Raw genomic sequence first — 22,807 nt, 5'->3', positions numbered from 1 at the left:
AATTGAGGTCGGGAGAGCCCCAACCTCAACCTGATAGAACACCTTTGGAATGAATTAGAGTGGAGACTGTGGGCCAGGCCTTCTCATCCACATCAGTGTCTGACCTCACAAATGTGCTTCTGGAAGAATGGTTAAACATTCCCATAGACACACTCTTAAACCTTGTGGACAACCTTCACAGAAGAGTTGAAGCTGTTATAGCTGCAAAGGGTGGGCCAACGCAATTATGAACCCTACAGACTAAGAATGGGAGGCCATTAAAAATCATGTGCATGTAAAGGCAGGTGTCCCAATACTTTCAGTAATATAGTGCACACTTTAATAATGTAAGGTCAAATCCTGCCAACATTAAAACCCAACCCAAATACTCTGACACAGGAATATTAATGCTGGAGTTCCAGAAAGAAACATTGTAAAAAGCCAGCAGCAGATTCAACTGGGTGAATTTGTTTGTACCTACAGTCTTGGCCAAAAAATGTTATGTAGTAGTTGACAACAGAGCATATTGTGAACTCACCTGCCAGAGATCTAAGCCAATCACTCCAAGTTCGTCATATCTGTATAATGTGTCATCTGGAACATAATCTGGATTGTCCATGTCTGGCTGAACCCACACCCCTTGGTAGTTTGGATTATCTATTATTTTTGGTACCCATATTCCCTGTCCATTGAGATAAGAAACATAATCAAATGACTCAGATTATAGGAATATTAGATAATAGTATTGTATAATATATTTTGATATCTCTTGCATTAGACTGTTTTCTAGCATTGTTAAAACCAGGACTCACCAAGGAAGATTAGGATATTTCTGTCTCAAGGTATAGTCAGTATCTTGCAGCAACAAGTTCTGTCAGCCTTTTTACTGGGATGAATAAAATGTATTGAAACACTGGATTCACGAGGTTTGTGGCTGCACTTAATATTTTGTTGGAATTATAATGAGGAATGTGGATCTTTGGCCTGTGGGGCTAAACACAACCAGCTAGCCCATTCGTGGCAGGGACAAATATTTGTGGGATAAAGAAAATGTACCATGGAATGGATATTGCATTGTTTGGTAGCCATGGTGGGTGTTCATAAAGGGCATAGCTTATTGTGACACACAGCATCAGCTTTCTTTGTGGCTGGCAGCGCTTGATCACATTTTTAAAAGACTCAGGAAATTGGTGCTGGAAGACTTTACCCTGCAAGACCCTGAACAGGGAGCAGATAGCTATATAATACACAACATGTGTCACTGACTGCAGGTCCCTCAATGCTCTGACAAGCCCAACATATCTTAGTACTAGCTCAGGAGGCGAATGCCCCCCTTCCCCCTCAGCTCAGTCCTCCCCTGGGCTATATCCCTTACCCATACGTGTGGGCAGCCTGTTACATTAGGGTGTGCACATGGGTGCGTATATATATATATATACAGTATATATATATATGTACTGAATTGTCAAAAGTATTCTGACACCTTCCTCCTTAACATACACATCAACTTTAATAGCATCCCACTGTTAGTCCGTAGGGTTCAATAGGGTGGGGTATCATCAAAGTTTGTGTGCGTGTAAAAGCAGGTTTACCAATACTTTTGACAATATAGTGTATCTTACTACTAGCTCAGGGGGTGAATGCCCCCTTCCCCCTGGCTCAGTTCCCCCCTAGGCTACATCCCTTATCTCTGTCCCAGCAGATGCAGAACATTAAAGGTTCTCTTTAGTCAAGATTGAACATTAAGGCTATGTTCACACTGATGCGGCCGCGGGTCACAGCAGGGGGTCTGGTGTGTCCTTGTTCACTGATTCAGGTGCGAATCAAGTTCGAATTTTTGCCAGAATTCACACCTGAAACTGAGCAAAAGACGCACAGGACCCTTTTCCAATGCAGAGCGTGGGCCCCCGGAGTTGTGTGAGCTGGCTCCACTGAGAGCCGGTCACACTCTCCTGTCATTTGAATTGGATGCGGAGAAACACGCATTTGATTCCCATCAGTGTTAACCCAGCCTACAGCACAACTGTGGCCAATAGGTGAAAGCAATCAGTGAGCTCAATGGCATCAAGTAATTGCTGCAGTTAGGCTAAAATCAGAACGATCACTTGGTTAACTTAGGCTGGCCATACATGGATCAGATTTTCCTGATCAGCCCGCTGAAAAATAAATAAGCAGATTCCCCCCGAATCTTCTGTGTTAATGTATTCTAACAGTGGGAACTCCTCTGCTGTCAGAATACACTGAACAGCATTGTAGCCTATTGGCTAGATTGCTGAGCGAAGGAAAGTTTTTCAACAAGCCAGTTTGAGAGAAATCGCTCATTAGTCCCCGGAGAACCGTCTGAATTTGATCTATCTATGGCCAACTTTACTCTGGGTTCTCTGTAATCTGCCTTACAAACAATCTAACAGAGTCAGTAGGATGGTAATATGATTGTACATTGAGGATCCTATGTTGTATAACTTCCCATCTATTCTCCCTGGTTTATCAGTCACATAGAAATTTACAATACAGATCTTTATCTGATCAGTGCCTGTGAAAAACTTAGTACCAACACTTTTTCATAGTTTTACAAAATAGAATTTTTTTTTTTTTTTAGCTTATTTACTGGTGAGCCCTATCTAGAAGTCACATGATCTGTATAAAATTGCCTACTTTGTATTTTGGATTGGAAATCATTGGTGGTTCCCACTGCCCATCCATGGCAGAGTCCCAGTCATGGGGTTCTTTTGCTTCTGGATCTTCAATCAGCTCTCTCTCATCCCAGTCCTGCAAAACACAAACAGAAAATACAAAATCCTAATGCAGGGCTCAAAATTTCAAGTCCTGAGCTACTAGCCAGGTCTTAAGAGGTACTTGCCACCAGTTGCCCCACCCAACCCCTACCCCTGCTGGAAAAGAGCAGCTACAACTTACCCCCCCCCCCCCCGCTAAAAGCCTGCATGGATAAGAAAGAGCTTCTGCTGTGGAACTGGCAGGATCCTCTTCTCCTCCCACTCCCCCTTCTTGTAAGACATGTCAAGCCGAGCCGCACAGCCTCCCCGTCAGAGCCGAGCGGACCCATCCAAGCTGAGCCAGCCCTCCTTCCCACCCAAGCAGACCCGCCTCCCGCCCAAGCTGAACACTCGCCCTCAGCTTATTTCCACTCGCCTAATGCGAGTAGGTGAGTGGAAATTTTAAAGGCTTTCCTAACGTATATGCTACATGTTATGAGCTTTCTAAATTTATAGAAAACAGTAAAGCTGGCCATACACTAGTAGAACGTAGTTTGAAAATGTTCTTTTTGGGTCGTTTTTTGCGTCCACAGTGACAAGAAAATCATGAGCAGGATGGAATTTATTTTCTCAAACTAACAAAATTTCTAACATTGTTTGTGATTTTCACTTTGTAAAGTCTATTCACTTCAAAACCAAATGCTAAATGCAAATTACTGTAAATTTTGAAGTCCTTTTGAATGACATTTGTCAAGTCATCCAATGTTCTGGGAATTTTCCTGCATATTTTCATACAATTGTACGTAATAAACATGCATTTGAAGATCTACTAGTTTATGGCAAGCTTTAGGCTATGTAAGCTTTTTAGAAGGGTGTAAACAAACTGAAACGGAAAAAAAGTAAGAAAGAAAAATCCAAGGTATTTACATGGTGTCTGTGCCGAGCGGCTAACCGCTTGTATTCACAATGTAGGAGAGCAGCTGCTTGGTGCAGGACATGGATGTGAGTGGAGATCACTGGAATAGTGGTGTCTATGTCAATGGTTTCCAGCAGCATTGGCCATATATGTCATATACATAGTTATATTGGTCCAATCTAGACCTACTGTATGTAACTTTGTATAACATGCCAACGCCTGGAATTCTTCTTTTCTTATCCTGTTCTACTTATGACAGATGTTTATGCTGTTTAATCTCTTGTTTGGAATTAGAGAGCACAGTTTAGCTTCCAGCATATAGTTTAAAATATAACTAAACCAAACTTTTGTTTTAGATTCTCTTTTTCTGTTTAATATTACTGAGAGTGCAAATAAAAGAAAATCCCCAATTTTGTGTTGTCATCAGAACAGGAATAGGGGAAAGCTTCCAATGGGAACATTAGTTCAAGTGACCCTAGTGACAAGCAGTTATTCCCTCATTTTGAAAGGATTTCCTCTGACTTCTTTTTTGACTATTGGACAGTAAGTCAAGGGAGATCCCCACAATTAGACACAAATCACAAAAAAAATAAAACAACTGGCAGGACTTCCTTATTCTATCCAAAAAAAAAAAGTTTTGCCTTTAGTTGTACTTTAAAGGGGTTGTAGGCTTTAAAGGCTGAAGGTTTTTTACAGCCCCTCCCTACTACTACCACACACCTGAGCCCCCTCTCGATCCAGCGATGTGCACGAAAGCCTCGGCTGTCCCGGGTCCATTGACTGAGACACAGCAGCAGGAGCCATTGGCTCCCATTGCTGTCAATCACAGCCAGTGAGCCAATGAGGAGAGAGTGGGGGGTGGGGCTGAGCCACGGCTCTATATTTCTTATGGACGCATAGAGCGGGGCTCGGGAGCGAGCATGCACCAATGCCCCCATAGCAAACGGCTTGCTATTGGTGGGACTGGTCAAGGGGGAGGAGCCAGGAGGGCCAAAGGGGGCCGGTGAAGAAGAGGATCTAGGCTGCTCTGTGCAAAACCATTGTACAGAGCAGGTAAATATGATATGTTTGTTATTTGAAAAAATAAAAAATAAAAATTAGAACCTTAAGAATCACTTTATTTTTCCTCTGACAAAATACTTGTGAAATGTAACAAAATATTTCCTTATTATGTAAATAGACACAATAAATTGCAATGGGTTATTTTTTTTAAATAGCTTAGAGCTAATAGAACTCTCTGGAAATGTACTGTAAACATATTTTCATATAACTATACAATACATATACAGTATATGTACATACATTCCACTGTAGCTAATTGTTTCAAACTCTGCACATTATTCTAACAAAGGAATAAACTTACAGTAAGCAGCTAATAGGACATTTCTGTTAATTATGTAAATTGGGATGCTATGCTGACACTGTCCTCAGCAAATCTCCCTACACTGCTAATTTCAGCTGCAGTAAAATGTAAGAAAAAAAAGTGCTTACAGCGGGGAGAATCCATTCCAGAATAGAACAGTCAATAGCTACTTAAAATGAAGGTGTCAGCCACTTTGAAATTGTAAACGCAAAAGTCTTTTCTAAGAGCAAGTTAAACAAGATGACTGCTATTACTTTCATTAGCTAAAAAACTGTGCTTTTTGCACCCCTCTGAAATTGGATTCACTGTAAGGCCCCATTCAGATCTAAGCTTCTTGTAGCTTTAGGCTCCAAAACTCTCTGCATCCTAAATCTCATGTATTTTAATGGTGGCTGCCTTTAATCTTGGGCACAGGACATTTACTTGGGAAATTAAGGGACCTTTAATTACCTGAAGATTGCATATTGGCAGGAGTGGATGTAGAATCACTCTATATATCCATCCCCCACCAAATGGGGGTACTTGCAGTCCCTGAATGGTTGGAATTGAGACACCCCTTGTCAAGCCCACATAATGAGTTCCTAATTGAACTCTTGGAACTTATATTACGTAACAACTTTTTTATGTTTGATGAAAAATACTATCGCCAGACAAGGGGAGTCGCGATGGGCGTTGCATGTGCCCCCACCTATGCATGTTTACATCTAGGATGGTGGGGAAAATAAGAGGTCCACATTAACCAGGCATTTAAGGAGAAAGTTAAATTATGGGCATGGTACATGGATGATGTCCTGGTGGCGTGGAGGAGCAGTGTTACATTTATCCCCATACTAAATGAGATTGACAGAAATATCTTTCTTACTTACAAGTGGACAAGTATGAAATGGAATTTTTGGATTTAAAAATGAGAAAAGTGGGTGGAAAAATGGAAACCACTACTTTTAGAAAGGCCGTCACCCTTGGCCTTTGATTAGAGGAATCACCTATGGCCAATATCTGAGAAGTAGGAGGAACTGTACAAAAATAAAGGATTTTCATGTGGAAAGTCTAGAATTAAAAGACAGGTTTAGGACAAAATCAGTTTTAGAAAATAGCAGACTTAGAGATTTACAACAGGACAGAGGAGACATTTTACAACGAAAACATGGTAGAAAGGAAAAAGGAAAGAAAGAGTTGGACACAATAGGCCTAGTCACAAGATATGGCACCCATTGGGACCAACTAAGAGGTTTATTAACTAAACATTGGCCCATCTTAATGCTAGATCGAAGGTTATCGAACATTATAGGGGATAAACCTTGGATGATTGCTAGTAAAGCACCATCAATAGGACATACCCTACTCTGCAGTGAGTATAAGAGAAGTAAAACCCCTTGCTCAGACTTACAGCCACTTCCAAAAGGCATGTTCACATGTGGACATTGTTCCATATGTAGATAAAATTAAAGAGTTTCAGGATTCACAATAAAATGTACTTACAAAGTAAACTCTTTCCTGAACTGCTCTTCAGCCTGGATAATATATAAAATAACATGCCCCTGCAAAAAGATATATATAGGGAAAACCCATGGAGAGTTTAGGAGAAGAATTGGAGAACATCTAAGTAGCATAACAGGGGAATATGAGGAATCTCCCCTGGCTATGCACTTTCAGCAGTATCATAATTCTTCAATACAAGGCTTCAAATGTGCAGCCATCTACCAATTAACACTATCTGAAAGGAGGGGGAGACAAAGATAAAATACTACTTCAGGAAGAATCCAGGTGAATCTTCCAGCTTAATAGTTTGGTAGTTTGGTATGTATCAGAAAACAAATTGGCCTAAAATGTTAAAAAATTTTGATTTCTACATTTTTTTTGAGAATTTCATATAAAAAATTAGAAAAATATTGTTATTTTTTCACAATTGTCGCTCTTTTTTTTGTTTATAGCGCAAAAAATAAAAATTGCACAGGTGATCAAATACCACCAAAAGAAAGCTCTGTTTGTGGGGAAAAAAGGACGTCAATTTAATTTGGGTACAGCGTCGCATGACTGTGCAATTGTCCATTAAATTCACGCAGTGCCGAATCGCAAAATAGGGCCTGGTCTTTGAGCAGCCAAATCCTCCGGGGCTTAAGTGGTTAAAGGATTTTTTCATTTTTATTGTTTCACTTTAAGCATCAATAAATTCACTGCTCCTTTAAAAACAATCTTTAAAAAGAAAAATGTTTTCATAGATACATGTCCCCAGGGCAGTACACGGCCCCCATATCCTTTTTATGGCCAATAACTTGCATATAAGCCTTCAAAATGGGCACTTTTGATTTTCTTTAAGTTTGGGTCCCATAGACTTTAATAGGGTTCACGGTTTGGGTCTGAACTTTTGCAATGTTTGAGATTTCTGGTGTGAACCAGACAGGGGGGTGTTCAGCCCAACTCTACTCTTAATCATTAAATGTTTCAAAAAGTCCTTCAAGTGAGTTGAACTTTTGTACAAGGCACTCTTCAGTACACAGCCAAAAATGTTCCGTTTGACGAGCGCTTCCTTTTTTGCTATCAGAGAGGTAGCAGCCTAATACCAGAATGAGTCCACCTACTATATTTCAACCACAGATCTGCTTCTTAGAAGGAAAAATCACCTTACGGTAGTTCCATTGAAACCAACTTTCACCTCTATCGGTCCAGCGCAATCACACACACATCGGAATAGTTGTTAAAGTGGATGTAAACCCGATTCATAAAAACTTACCTAGGCACATATATCTGTAGTGTTTACTTATCTCTCTACAAAGCCCTAAGTCCTGTGTTTTTCTGCTGCTCTGGTCTTCTGTTATCAGCATTATATCTTCTGACAAGTTCTCCGACATGGGAGATAAAGGCAGCTGGAAATTTGTGTCGGGGTGGGTGCTAGAAATAGATTAGCAGAGAGCTGGTTTATGTGGAGGGGGGGGGGGTGCCTTTCCTCCAATTAGCTGTCACACAGTGTATGCAAAGACTCCGCTCCCACTGCTTGAACAGGAAGAAAACATTTTAACATGATGTTCACTTTCTAAAGAATATAGCAAGCTAAAGACTGCAGATATACATGTAAAACTTATGTAGGGATATTTGTTTCATCTTCACTAGGTATATGTTAGGATTTACATCCACTTTAAAGCGGTAGTATACTCCGCTTTTTAACTTTTACCTACAGGTAAGCCTATAATAAGGCTTACCTGTAGGTAAAATTAATATCTCCTAAACCTACACGGTTTAGGAGATATTCGCCCTGCATGCAGCCACTAACACCATCGGCACATGCGCTCTGAAGGTCCGGCGTATCTTGCCGGACCTTCAGAGCTCCTTGACGGCTCCTTGCAGGAAAGTGAACTCCCGTGTGCATGCACGGGTGTGACCTCATTGCGGCTCCGACCACTCACAGCGCTGGAGCCGCTGAAGCCAGAAGAGATGCCGAGGGAACATGTCAGCTACCTCAGCAGTGTCTGGGCGACCGTGTCGGGGCTTCGTTCTAAGGTATTTCATAATGTGCTAGTATGCGATGCATACTAGCTCATTATGCCTTTATCCAGCATGGTTTCTTTTTTTTTTTTTTTTGAGGATACAACTGCTTTAAGTGTGACTTTGCATGCATCTGACCCATGCATTGCATTCCTAGCTCAGTCCTAACCGGCTATTAAGCCGCATTGATTCCTCCAGCTGTGTCTTCCCTGGTAGAGCATTCTCAGTGAGAGAGTAGCATGGCTGGAGTAAAATGGGCAATGGATGATCTTTTGTATTTACATGTGTTTGTAGCCTAAAGCTGGCGATACACTGATCGAAATTAAGCTGGTTCAGCAAGGACCCACTAGCTAAACAAGAAAAAAATAAACATGTATGGCCAGCTTAAAGCGGTAGTATACTCCTTTATTTGACTTTTACCTACAGGTAAGCCTATAATAAGGCTTACCTGTAGGTACAATTAATATCTCCTAAACCTACACAGTTTAGGAGATATTCAACCTGCATGCAGCCAGTGTCTTGACACGCCGGGGACCTCCTTTAACTTGGAAGAGCTGATCCCCTCACACTAGCTGTCTAATCAGGGTCCTCTTTATTGAAGTGAAATACAGCGCCTTCTGCTGTCTCTTTGAGCACTCCAGTGAGGAAACAGGGCAGGTCACAGTCTCTCATGACCCACAGTCTTGCTGAGTCAGGGAAACATCACAGGGGTCCAGCAGGGTACCCCACACCAAAGCTCTTGGCCCTCACGAACTTTGCAACAATTTCTTCTTCTGGGTAGACTGTGGGTGAAATCTCACACAGCCATTTGTAATCCACAACAGATCCCGGCCCGATGGCCCAAAGGATCCAGCATGCAAAATCTAGCTTTCAAAAGACCCAGACCCTGATGGTCCCAAAAAGTCTAGCAACACAACACTTGACTTTTTCAAAGACACTGGCCCGATGGCCCAAGGGGTCTATTTCCCTTTAGCAGATGCAACTTGAATTCAGCACTCTATTTTTTTTATGAACAAAAGATTTCCTTGGTCAGTTGTGGTAGCCAGCCAGCCACACAAATTTTCTTGTTAAGTCTCTCCTTCCTCCTCTAGCCAATGGTGAATACTAGTAAGTTTGTTTTCTCTCAGATATAGTACTCCGGTGAACTACTTGAACATATTCCCCATTTTCATTTTTGACCCAGATGGACCAGGCTTGTCTGGAGCCATCTGAGCGACGGACCTCCACCCTATCTATGTAGATGGCGAGCCCATAATACCACTGAACCTTGACCTTTTTAAATTTTTCTTTCAATCCTTCCTCTGGAGAATCTCGGTACGGCTTGGGGACAAAAAGATAGTCCCAGAAAAGTTCATCGCACCACCAGTCCCTGAACTTTTCAACTAACAGCATGACCTCCCTTGGAGCATATGGGTAGTCATAGCCATACTCCAAGGCAACTTTCTTTTGCATCCACCTCTGCATTCTCGACAGTCTGGGGAGGGTTTTCCAGTTACCTCTCCCTGGTGGAGAAACGGGGTATGTACTCTTTGGATCATCTCCTCATAGGCAGTGTTCTGATCCCTGGCCCTAGCAATATTTCCCGGTGGGGTGAGGTCTGGGACCCTTGTGACATAGGCCTCACAGAACTCCAAATGTTGAGCCAGTTCCCCTCTTTCAATAGCCTCCTTGGCTTCCTGGTCTAGAGGTGTAACAACTTCGGGACCTGGGAGCTACTTCCTGTCTCTGATCCCCATTCCCATTCAGTCTCCTCAATGGATCCCCAGTCATCCATACCTTCTTCCACAGAACCATTCTTCAGATAGAAGGATGGGGAGTCCACTCGAGCGGGGCAATTTTAACCCTCACTGCTGACGGGGTAGGAAGACACCTGGGCTACTTCGGTCTGGACAGGCTGGGGAATACTTATAGGGGCGGATTCCGTGATGGCCCTGACCGACCGTGCTTCTGGCCAGGACCCTACTGTTTGAGTGGACACGGATCCCCTCCCTAGGGAGCTCTGCGACCGAAACCCTTCCCGCAGACTGGAAGCCCACCAACTGCAGGCAGGGCCTCCATCTGCATCATCAGCCTGAAGATGCCTCTACCTGCTCCGCGGAGGAACTTTGATTCACTCCCCGTCATCTCCTGAGTGAGGCCTGTCTCCCACATAACTGCAAGCTTCTTGGGACGGCCCTCGCTCTTCTCTGCCCTGAGCAGCAAATCACTGCATTGCCCACATTGAACCCACGCTTGCACCATCAGAGTAATAGTGGCACATTGGGGACATACCACTCCCAGGAACTCCCGACCTCCTCCGGTACACAACGTGAGTTCACCGTTTGGCAGCATCCGGAAACCGGTATCCCAAACTAGCGGAGGATCGGGCGGGTAGATCTGCTCTCGACTCTCCGCAGGATTTTCGGCCACAGTTGTAGCTGTAGTGGGAACACTCTTCGAACACTCTACGGCATATCTCCTTCACGTGTCTCCCGCACGGCTGCGCACGGAAGAGGGGATATTAGTAGACTCCCCTGGGTTGCTCCGGATTGGCCAGAAGTATTGGCCCGCTATTTCCACCCATTCTCCATTTTGGGCGGTGACTCCTCCCTTTGGGCAGATCTGCTCGTGGCGCGCTTTCCTGCGCAGTACTGTAACTCTTCCCCTGCCTTGCTGCTGCGCTGCAAACACTTGGGAAGTAGCTGCAAAGCAGAGTATGTCACTTGCTAGACATACATCCGCCGCCCTCTCTTGCTCGGCAAGAGCAGCATCCCGCCACCGACTGCACGGTCGATACTCCTCTTCCTTGCCACACATGTGCAATTAACATCTTCTATACTGGCTCCGGGACTAGCTCCACGGTCCTCCTCAGCGTGGCCGACTACAATCCCCACAGTATGTGTGCACCTGCCATAAAGAATAAATGTCCCGCTGTCAGATGCGTGGTCAAAATTCTTCCACATAGCTTGCACCACCACCCGGCCCCTGGCACCTCCCTTCCCATGCCCCCGGCCTCCATTTTCACTGTCCACACTAGGACCTCCGGCGTCTACTTCTCTTTCCTTCCCTGGACCCTTGACGCCCTTTGCACTGTCCACACTAGGACTCCTTGCTATCAGGCAGTTACTGCATTCACGCATCCTGTCTCCTGCTTTCCACTTCCTGACAGCAGAATACATCTCATAATCCATATGAAGATGGATCACTTAACAGTCACTTTACAGTCTTTCCTGGAGCATTTGCATTGCCACAAGCATCCCTCTCTGTGGGCCTCTAGTCTCAGTCCACTCTCCCTGCCTCCCGCAGTTGCAGTCTCACACCCGGCCTGATGCTGATGTAGCAATTCCGGACACAAAAATTGATTTTTTGGACTTTTTCTTGTGCCGTTGCCAAGGGCAACTGGCCCAGTAGCTAATGGCAAAATCCCGGACGAGCCCCCAAATGTAGCAAGGTTTCCAGGCCTATGGCCTGATATGGGTCTGCCATTAGTACCGGAATCCTCTCCAGCCCATGTGAGCTGAGTCCCTGGGTGTGACAACTGAAGCAGCGACACCTCCGGCATCTTTGTTCGTGGTTTTTATTATAAATGAAGGGGATGGGAGAAGGGAATGAGTGGGATACTCCATTCGGCTTGAACTAATTACAATTGGGACTTCGATCCTGAAAATCCCCATTGGCGCTTCCTTGACGCCAGTCGGCGCCAGCCAACGCTCACTGACTCTGAGAACACTCTGTATTACAGGAGAAGTGTTGAATCCCCAACCTATAGTCCAGTAGATCCAAGACTGAGAACTGTAGAACTCCTGACACTTTGTAAGTCTCTGAATACTTTCCCCCGCCTGGCACAGCTTGAGGTAGTATTTTGTAGAATTTCCGAATAACTATCACTGTAACTGGCACACACAATACAATTCAGGGCCCAGTCTGCAGGTGCCCCCTTTACTCCTTGAACTCTTCAGGGTCCACTGACTATGTACCCCCCTTTACAACTTCAGGGTCCTCAACCTAGGTACCCCCTTTACCCCGAGACATCCACCTTCCTCAGACAGGAGGAGAGGCAGCCGCACTCTCCCTCCTGGGACTCTGCTCCCGCCAAAGACACCGTGCCACGCACTTCCCCCAAAACTTATACCCACTCCCAGAATCCCATGCAGCATAATCTGCCTTCTGGGGTAGTTACAAGCTGGGATGTGTCCCCTGATTGGGCTTCCCACACTGCCCTATGAGAAGCCTCTCACAGGAGCCAGTGGGGTTACTTCTCTCTTCAGCAGGCACATCTGGAAGCCCTGACACCCTAACTAGATAAATCACAGCCCTGCTGTTGGGCAGACAAGGCCCACTATAGTTTTACCTAGCACCTACCTGTAGGGTGCTACACACTGTATATTTGTTTTTTGTTTTTTTAAGTACAGGTTGGAGATCACAGGTTAGAATTAAAGATGATGTTCATTAATGGTGCATTGAACAAAACAGGAAAATGCTAAGCTGCTATATGAAATAACAAATTCCTGGCTTTGCAGTGTGACACCACTATATGAATGACAAAGCTGGCTGCACAGAATTACAAAGCATCCATTATTTGGAAAAAGAAGGGTGTTGTTTATCTTCTCTATTGTCCTGCTTTACAGCATAAATTGTGCTGCAGAATGGCATGTGCTTAAACACTAAGAATTTGTTTTATTGCTAATATAGTACATTTTGGAAGGACAGGGAATATAGTAACTTTGCTAAAAGATTTGCTTTTACAGCTTTAAGAACAATAATTCCTATATTTCTTACATCTGGCATTAGCTCATTGGGGTCCTCAATCCTCTGTCGATCATCCCAATCTGCAGGCTTTGTAGCATTCACGTCTTTGATTTTACGGGGCCGTAGGAAGCCAAAGTCATCCTCCAGAGTCCCATTTTCCACCACCTCATTGTCAATCTTCACTGCATATGTATTGTTTGGACGGATAATTAATGTGTACAAGTGGGTGCTTTCATCATGCTGTACAGAAGAAAGAAAAAGCACTAAAATAAAAAATAATGCATTTTTATCAGGTGTATGTTTTTTTGTTTTGAATAGTGGAGAAGGGTTAGAACCTCTGTCAGGTTTTTATTGCGGTTCGTGCCCCCCGAGGAAATTCATTCTCTCTATTTGCTGTGTCTCTGGGACAGAAAGTGAAAGGACATCTCCCATACGGTTGCTACCGTATCGCTTTAAACCAGGACACTTATTAATTACACAGGTTCTGAGGCTGATATAATGCACATAAGGCACTAAGTGATTTTGATTACCACCTTAACCTCTTGCTGACCGCCCACCGTAGTATCACTGCGACAGGGCAGCTTGGCTGCGCAAAATCACGTAGTACTACGTGATTTCGTGCATGAGGTTTCGGCGGCGCGTGCCACCGGAGCCACGCTCCCGCTGTATTTAGACACAGCGGGAGGCGGGCCGCCTCCCTCCCGCAATCGCCAGATAAACTGACAGAAGACCCGCCTGCTTATGTAAATAATGCAGGCGAGTCTTCTGTGAGACAGGCAGGGCGAGATCAGGAGTTTCAGCTAAGCTGAAACTTCGATCTCTTTGTGCCTGTCACAGAACCATTCCCATACACAGTTAGTAAGCACATTTAGGTACACCTTAACCCCTTTGATCACCCCCAGTGTTAACCCGTGTCATTTATACAGTAACAGTGCATAATATTTAGCACTGATTACTGTATCAATGTCGCTGGTCCCCAAAAAGTGTAAAAAATGTCAGTTAGGGGCCCGGTCTGTCCCGCTATAAAAACGCTGATCGTCGCCATTACTAATAAAAACAAATAAATAAATAAAAATTCCAAAAATCTATCCCGTAGTTTGTAAACGCTATAACTTTTGCGCAAACCAATTAAAATACACTTTTTGGGATTTTTTTTTACCAAAAATATGTAGCAGAATACAAATTGGCCTAAACTGATAAAAAAATTAGATTTTTAAATTTTTTTTATTGGGAATGTTTTATAGCAGAAAGTAAAAAATATGGCGTTTTTTTCAAAATTGTCGCTCTTTTTTTTGTTTATAGTGCAAAATCTAAAAACCGCAGAGGTGATCAAATACCACTAAAAGAAAGCTCTATTTATGGGAAAAAAGGACATCAATTGTATTTGGGTACAGCGTCTCACGACCGCGCAATTTTTCATTAAAGTAACGCAGTGCTAAATCACAAAAAATGGCCTGGTCATTAAGGGGGTAAAACCTTCCGGAGCTGAAGTGGTTAATCAGCCACAGAACCTGTGTAATTAATGTGTGTCCTGGTTTAAATGGATGAGGTGGCAAACTCAGTGTCCCAATGTTACAAAAACTGCTAGGGCTCATTCATTCTTTACCTCAGCCTTTCTCAAACGTTTACCCTTGAGAAACCCTTGAAATAAATGTAAGGTCTCATTTGGGATCAGTGGGTAGATGCCTCCTCCCCAACCTTAGATTGAAATCAGAATGCCATCATTACTGATAGCTAAAAACATCACATTAGAGTTCCATACCTTACATGTAACATTCTTCTTAATTAAGTGAGGTTTCTCCTTATAATTCAGAATAACATGGACTTTCTCGTGGATTGTACCACATATGTCAGGACCTGTAAAATGTGACAATAGAAGGTATGTATCAATTTTCATACTGTATATTTATGTATTAAAGGTATTTTATATAGGGCTAACAATTTAAGCAGCACCTTACATATTGTTCATTCACATAAAAAAAAAAAAAATATATATATATATATATATATATATATATATATATACTTATAGGACCTAATCTCCAGACTAATTGTTAGTGCCCAACACCTTGGTATTACAGCTCAATTTCCATTAGGAGCAAAGTTTAGGAAATGGCAGTTACAGTATCTCACAAGAGTAAATCCCTCACATTTTTGTAAATATTCTCTCTGCGCTTTAAACGGACCTCTGAGACTATCACAGTGCAGGTGCATTTATACAGAGACTTGATTACACACAGGTGGATTCTATTTATCATCATTAATCATTTGGGTCAACATTGGATCATTCAGAGATCCTCGCTGAACTTCTGGAGAGAGTTTGCTGCACTGAAAGTAAAGGGGCTGAATAATTTTGCACGCCCAATTTTTCAGTTTTTTATTTGTTAAAAAAGTTAGAAATATCCAATAAATTTCATTCCACTTCATGATTGTGTCCCACTTGTTGTTGATTCTTCAAGAAAAAAAAAATTACAGTTTTATATCTTTATGTTTGAAGCCTGAAATGTGGCAAAAGGTCGAAAAGTTCAAGGGGGCCGAATACTTCCGCAATGCACTGTATATATATATATATATATATATATATATATATATATGTATACATACACACACACAATTAGTTTAAAGAGTCCTCCAATATCCGGCCTGCCCCTCTTCTCCCGCACCCTGTGCCGCCATCTTGACTCTCCTGCATATGCACACACATTCTGGTACTGGAGCTTGACACATGCATGAATATGTGGGAAACCCCCTGCACATGCACAGAGGTACTAAATGACTCCATTGAGTCCCAAAAACCTGCAACGCATCTGCACACATGCTGAATTCTGTCACACTCTTGTACCCATCAGTAAAACCGTCTCCTGTGATGTAGTACATAGACATCTCAGAATGCATTTAAAAAAATAAAGTAATAAGCTCCACTTATCAGAGAGGGAGAGCCAGAAGGATGACAGTTATTTTAAAAAAAGTATTTTTGTTAGGAAAAAATCATTCATTTTCAATGTGTTGTACAAAGCATGCCTTCATCAGTTTGGGGAAAGGCTAAACCTCTGAATTTTTATATTTCTGACAGCCTTTTTATCCTGTTGACCCCTCTCTCCCTCATATCCTGTTCTCGTATCCCAAAAGTGAAGAGGGATTTTACCAGAGTCAAAGATTACATTACAATTTTATTTTAGCATTTGGGCTTGAGTTCAAACCCTTTCCCACTAAAAAAAAAAAAAACACATTCCTGCTTGAAGTCTAAAGTTGGATATACACAGAAAATCTAACAGATTCCTCCAACCTCCATGCTATACAGAGTGAATGGACATATCCCCCTGCTGGACTAGAATACCTGATCAGCAGCTGCGTCTGATTGGATGCAGACACAGTTCAGTTGACAATTTTTTGCTTGTCTCCTTCAAGTTTTTATTCGTAGGATGTTGGGCAGGAGGAGGGTGGATGTGGTAACCCTTTAAACATTTTTTGACTGGTTCATCAGGAACTGGCTGAGATTCGAACCGTGTATAGCCAGCTCAAAAATAGTTCTTATGTGTTTCTGTTAGATTGTGTTAGTGACATCAGAACTACTGGCAAGGGATTCATGTAAGTAGTATGTTTTCTCTGGAAGGCACTGCCACATATAATGGAGCCACAATATTAATTAAAATTAGGAAAAAACGCACTGAAGCGGTTCAATTTTTATTATATTGGATAATATTATAATTGAAGATTTGTAAAGATTTCCTTTCTTCCATGGTTAAGCAAGTAGTATTTAGTCACATCCAACTGGACTTGCTCTAAAGCAATGAAGATGCTTCTCTACCCATCAGTAGCTTCTTCTCACGTTTTAACGAATGTCAAGAACATCTCCCAGCATGTACAGCTACACTGGTAACTTACTCACCTTAATTACCAATCAGCATGTATGTGTCATGGTAGATGCTGATTGTTCAAGGATATGACGGGAGGTGTGAAAGTTTGTTAAACCAATCTATTCTATTTCCATAATCCAAACACCATGATGCCATGAAACCATGCGAGAGGTGTTAAAGCACTGACTTCAAGAAATTATTATTATAGCATACTGACAGTATATTGGTTCAGACTAGCACAAAATACAGTATATTGTCAAAAGTATTGGGGCGCCTGCCGTTACACGCACATGAACTTTAATGGCATCCCAGTCTTAGTCTGTAAGGTTCAATATAGAGTCGGCCCACCCTTTGCAGCTATAACAGCTTCAACTCTTCTGGGAAGGCTGTCCACAAGGTTTAGGAGAGTGTCTATAGGAATGTTTGACCATTCTCCCCGAAGTGCATTGGTGAGGAAAAGGCCTTGTTCACAGTCTCCCCTCTAATTCATTCCAAAAGTGTTCTATCAGGTTGAGTTCAGGATTCTGTGCAGGTCAGTCAAGTTCCTCCACCCCAAACTTGCTCATCCATGTCCTTATGGACCTTGCTTTGTGCACTAGAACCAAGGGGCCAAGCCCAACCTGAAAAACAACCCCACACCATAATCCCCCCTCCACCAAATGATTTGAACCAGTGCTCAAAGCAATGTCAGGCTTGGCCTCTAGTGCCAGTGAAGGGAACTCTTAAGGTGTAAGCATACCAAGACATTTTGGACAATTTCATGCTTCAGCCCGCTGTCTGCTGAAAACAAGTCACAGGAGTGCAGAATGAACTGCACTCCTGTGATCCACAGAAGTACAGCCAAACAAGCTTTAAGTTACATGACTGAGGTATCTGCAAGCTCCAAACATCCTTTCAGAGAAAAGAAGCCTTGTAATTCCTGCAAGAATCTGTGTTAGTTTGTACTTAAATGTCTGGGTTTCTCTGGAACCCTTGCAGGCTGTTTACAGGGAATTTATCTCCAAGTTGAGATTAAATCCTGCCCCTTCCTGATGTTAGGATCCACCCCTGCTTTTCAGCTTTCAAATGCCACGATGAGTATAGGCTCTGCCCCTCGCCCAATCAGGACTGGTTATACTATATAAATAAGTCGCCTCCCCTGAGGCGGCATTCTCTTAACTAGACTTAAATGCGAAACCCCCAAGGGGACCTGTATGTTGTCATGCTTGTGCATCAGGAAAGGAAAATTACCGTCAGGTATGTATAACATTTTCCATTTTCCTGACACAAGCATGACTGCATACACGTATGGAATGTAGCACGCCAACAAAGCCAAGGGAGGGCCATGCTGAAGTGTTTAAATCAACATATCCTTAGACTCGTTTAGAACTGAAGTCAACTCCCCTGTTTCCAATGTTGCTTGATTAACTTTGTAGTAGGCTAAAAATGTTTTTTAGTATATCAACCTAGTTGGTATCCTGTAAAAATATTTCTGGACCTATGAATTCTGTCCATGAGCACACCACCCATCTGATAATGTGGGCTCTGCACTAGATTTATGGATTCATCTTTGCCCTATAAGCCCCCTAGGCTACTTTGACCCGAGATGATGCCATCGTCCTAGTGGACAGTGAAAGTCTTCTTCTGATACCGCAAGGCCTGAAGAGGTCACTGTCTGACCTTCTAGAGAAGGACCACTTCCATGTATTTCTTCCACATTGAGTCCACTACCCAAGCTTGTGGTGACTTAAACATTTCAGTTTGGACATGCTGGAAGGGCGATGTCCTATTCCAGATGCAAGGATGCAGACCTTTGTATGGTGATGGAGAAGAAGAAACTAGAGCTATTTTGTTTGATAATGGTAGCAATAAGGTAGTTTACTGCTTGATGCTTGGCTATCTGAAAACTTTCTCCCAGACGTGATAGCTTTAGGAAATACTGCTTTAGTGTCACGGAAAATATAGAGGAAGTCTTGCTCAGAAGAATGGAGGAGTGGGACAACCTTCCCAACACTAGTTGCACTGCAAGTTCTAAGGGGAAAGAATGATCTGTACAGGCCTTTTGGAATTGGTTTACCAAGATGTGCGGCGGTCCTTGGATCTAAGGAAGTGATGACCTGACCAAGACTTGACTGCCAGATATCCTTTACAGTTGGGAACAGAGGATTCTATCCCTAAATTCTGCAAGGTTTCCCATGTTCTAGTATACCTGAAGTTTGTAGCAGGTGCCCTGGCTTCCACAGGGTTTCAAATACTGAAAGGTGAGACCCCTAGATGAGCCTTCCATACTTGGTCTCCCAGCTGCTAGATCTAACTTGGATGAGTTTGGATACACTTGGCCCCACCGTGTAAGGTCTGAAATCTCAGGACGGAGAATAGGAGTTTCTTCGGCCAAAGACTGTACTTAAGGGCAACGTGGCCACCAGGACATTATTGCCCTCATCACAGCTGGACGACTAAGGATCCTGATGAGGAGCTTGGAGACCACTGGGTCTGATGCCTATATAGGCTAACCTGCCGACCCATCTGGATGTTAGTAGATCCACTGCTTCAACTTCTGGGAAGTTCCTTCTTAAAAATTGATCATAACAAAGGGGGCAATTTGACCCCACAAGGAAAAATAGCACTACAATCATTGTCACAGAACCACTCACTCACAATCAAACCAGCAGACAAAGGAGGAAACATTGTCCTTATGGACAACGAACAATATACTGCCATGTGTTATCGAGTTTTGAACAACCAAGATTGGTATAGACTAATCGAAAAACTAATCATTGATAAATCCCATCTTGAATTTTATAGATCAGTGGACACAGCATACTACGAAAATATAATCTCAAAACTAATGTGGGATTTTGTGTGAACTACCTATGCTAAAATGCCCACATTCTATACTTTGCCAAAAGTCCACAAGGATTTTAAAAACCCTCTGGGCAGACCCATAGTTTCAGGGAATGAAATTCATCACAGAGAACCTGAGTCAGGTTATTGATGAACATCTTAGGCCATTTGTGGCCAGCCTACCATCCTACTTACATGATACGATACATCTATTACAGATGTTGTACAGTATACATATATCTACTAATACTATTCTTGCGAATATAGATGTCGAAGCGCTGTATAGTTCAATACCCCATGACTTGGGTCTGATGGCAGTAAAACGTGTACTTTCCCAAACTGATGATCGTGAACACCCTTTTAATGAATTTACCTTAGCATCCCTGGAACACGTGTTAAAACATAACATGTTGTCTTTTGTGGGTTCCCACTACCTTCAGGTACAGGGCGTGGCTATGGGCACTTGTTGTGCCCCGGCCTATGCCTATGCCAATCTGTACCTAGGGGAGTGGGAACGTACATTGTTTGGTGACAACTGTTTTTCTATATTTGCTGACCACATACTCATGTGGTGCCGCTATATAGATGACATCTTCGTTCTCTGGGATGGCTCACAGGACCTATTACGGGATTGCCTTAAAACCCTTAACATAAATTCACTCAATCTGAAATTTACTATGGAATATTTTATACAGATGGTCACATTCCTAGATGTTAAAATATCCAAAACTGTAAATTTAATGCTCTCCTGTGAACTTTTTTGAAAATCTATGGCTGGAAATAGTATTCAATATGCCAATAGCTTTCATCCACGACCATTGATAACATCTATTCCATACAGCCAATACTCGAAGGCTAAACGTATATTCACTACACAAGAATCTTTCCCTGAGGAAAAGATACTTAGAAAGAGGATATAGCCACAAGTGCCTCAAAAAAGCATTTAAATGGGTCCAAAATCTACCCAGGCATGATCTCCTCTTCCCCAAACCTCAACCTACGAATGACAATATGACTAGGATTATTACTACATTTTCCAATGAACATAAATAATTGAATTTAGTGTTTAAGAAGTATTGGCATTTACTTACATCTGATCCAACTGTGGGCCCCTTTTTTCCCAAAATACCTCTTATCACTTTTTGGAGAGCCTCTTCTATTAGAGACAAGGTGAAACAAAGTGAATATCTAGGTCAATCATGCAGCGATCCTTGCAAGATCAAGGGAACTTTCCCCTGTGGTTCTTGCTCCCACTGCCGTTACATTGACCGGAGATATCAAGCACGTCTACCCAATGCATCTTCATTGCAAAACATTTTGCCAACTGCCAAACTACAATGGTAGTATATCTTATCCAATGCGAATGCGGTTGCTTTTACGTGGGCAAGAAAATACAAAAACTGTGGCAACGTATTTACCGCCACGTACTAAGCATGAAACAAAATAATTCAGAACTCCCATTGAGACAACATGTCCTACAGGTACATGGGGGCTTGTTTCCTCAATTTTATTTCCTTGTGCTTGATCGAATCCATCCCTGCCCGGGTGGAGGAGACTTTAACAAGATTCTCCTCCAGTGCGAGCTGCGATGGATTTCCAACCTGGATGCTAACTCACCTCCTGGTCTTAATGAGGCCTGTAACTTTAAATCGTTCCTCCAAGGCTATACCTCAGGGGGCTTTAATAGGGTTTTATAACTAGACTGATTTCTTTACTATGCAATTGTGTCTTCACATATTTCTCCAATTCATATCTTACACTCTATATTTTTCCCTTTCCCTCTTTTTGTCCATTTGCTCTTTATTTATATCCTTAAATAAGTCCATATTTTGATTTTTCCACCAATGTAATATCTACATGTGAGGATACATACCCACTAGTCTACCATTGCAGTTCCCTTACTATTTTTATCTATTTATTGCAGTGTGTCATTTTGTGAGAGATGGTCATTCCTTCTCTCCCACTCCTCTTTTATGGTGGATGAGAGACTTAACCAATACAGAATATATATATTAGGGTGGCTTCTTTTATTATTTTTTTTATTATTATCAAGATCAATTGATATTCACTCTCCCTACTGCTTTAATTTCAAGTGTCACCTTAGCCATTCAATTGATCGTTTTATATGTTGCCTTTTCAGCCCAAGCCCAAACGATATTTACCCTTGGGGGATACAATAATATGATCCCTACAGGATATGTGCAGCCAGCATGGCTTTGTCCGCAGTCTCTGCTAATTGAATTTCCCCCCCTGTGGGCTGCTTTATTCTATGTGCTGCTTTGCACCCCATATGTTGCTCCCCTGCACACACAGGCTCCCTGTGAGGGGCCTGTGTATGTAGAGGATTCTGCCTCTGATGTGGGAGGGACGATGTCTTCTCCTGACGCCGTCCCCTCCCTGCATTCCAGACCTCACCAATGGTTCGAGGCTTGGTTCCCTGTGACGTGTCGACGTCACCATGCAGCCGAGCCGTGGGATCGGGGGATCGCCATGGGAGACCCAGAACTAACAGGATGGCTCCCAACTGCCTCATATTTCCCTAGGAGGATCTTTTATTCACACCATCTGACCTTTACTCATTTCAGGTGAAAATATTAATCCACACTAATGTAAATTAAGCTACTTTGGACCCTCCCCACTAGCTGACCACTGATGTTGGGCTATGGAGGAATCAATATCCTTCTCTTGACCATCTTTCTTCCTGGAGGTAAGCTGTAGCTGTGCTGTCATATTCTGTGATTTATGAGTATCGGGGTATATACTTCATTGCCCTCACAACATTTCATACTTTTTTATATTTCTCTCTTTCCTTCCCCTCGTGAGTAACCGTTGGGTGCATTTTAACATACCTACATAGTCATTTTGTAACATATATCTGTTTACAATATTAACTGATTCAATACTGCCCTATATGGGCTCTATTATGTTTAACTAAATTGTTGCCACC

The 22,807-nt window shown here is 42.6% G+C and overlaps 1 protein-coding gene across 1 annotated transcript in view; it reads right to left on the bottom strand.

Moving 5' to 3' along the window:
* Positions 1 to 22,807, bottom strand: part of LOC309562236 (calreticulin-like) — a gene marked incomplete at its 5' end in the record, with an annotated part of 72,188 nt that overhangs the window by 6,855 nt on the left and 42,526 nt on the right. Inside the window, 4 exons of the mRNA XM_082266357.1 lie at positions 518 to 661; positions 2,635 to 2,748; positions 13,211 to 13,420; positions 14,943 to 15,037. Of these exons, the coding sequence (XP_082122483.1) occupies positions 518 to 661; positions 2,635 to 2,748; positions 13,211 to 13,420; positions 14,943 to 15,037 (563 nt within the window). The remainder of the gene's footprint in view (positions 1 to 517; positions 662 to 2,634; positions 2,749 to 13,210; positions 13,421 to 14,942; positions 15,038 to 22,807) is intronic.

The sequence above is a fragment of the Pelophylax lessonae genome (genome assembly GCF_965119305.1).
Source record: "Pelophylax lessonae genome assembly, chromosome: 8".
Lineage (NCBI taxonomy): Eukaryota > Metazoa > Chordata > Amphibia > Anura > Ranidae > Pelophylax > Pelophylax lessonae.
Note: the sequence above shows the minus strand (reverse complement) of the source record. Positions and strands in the feature narration are given on the sequence as shown.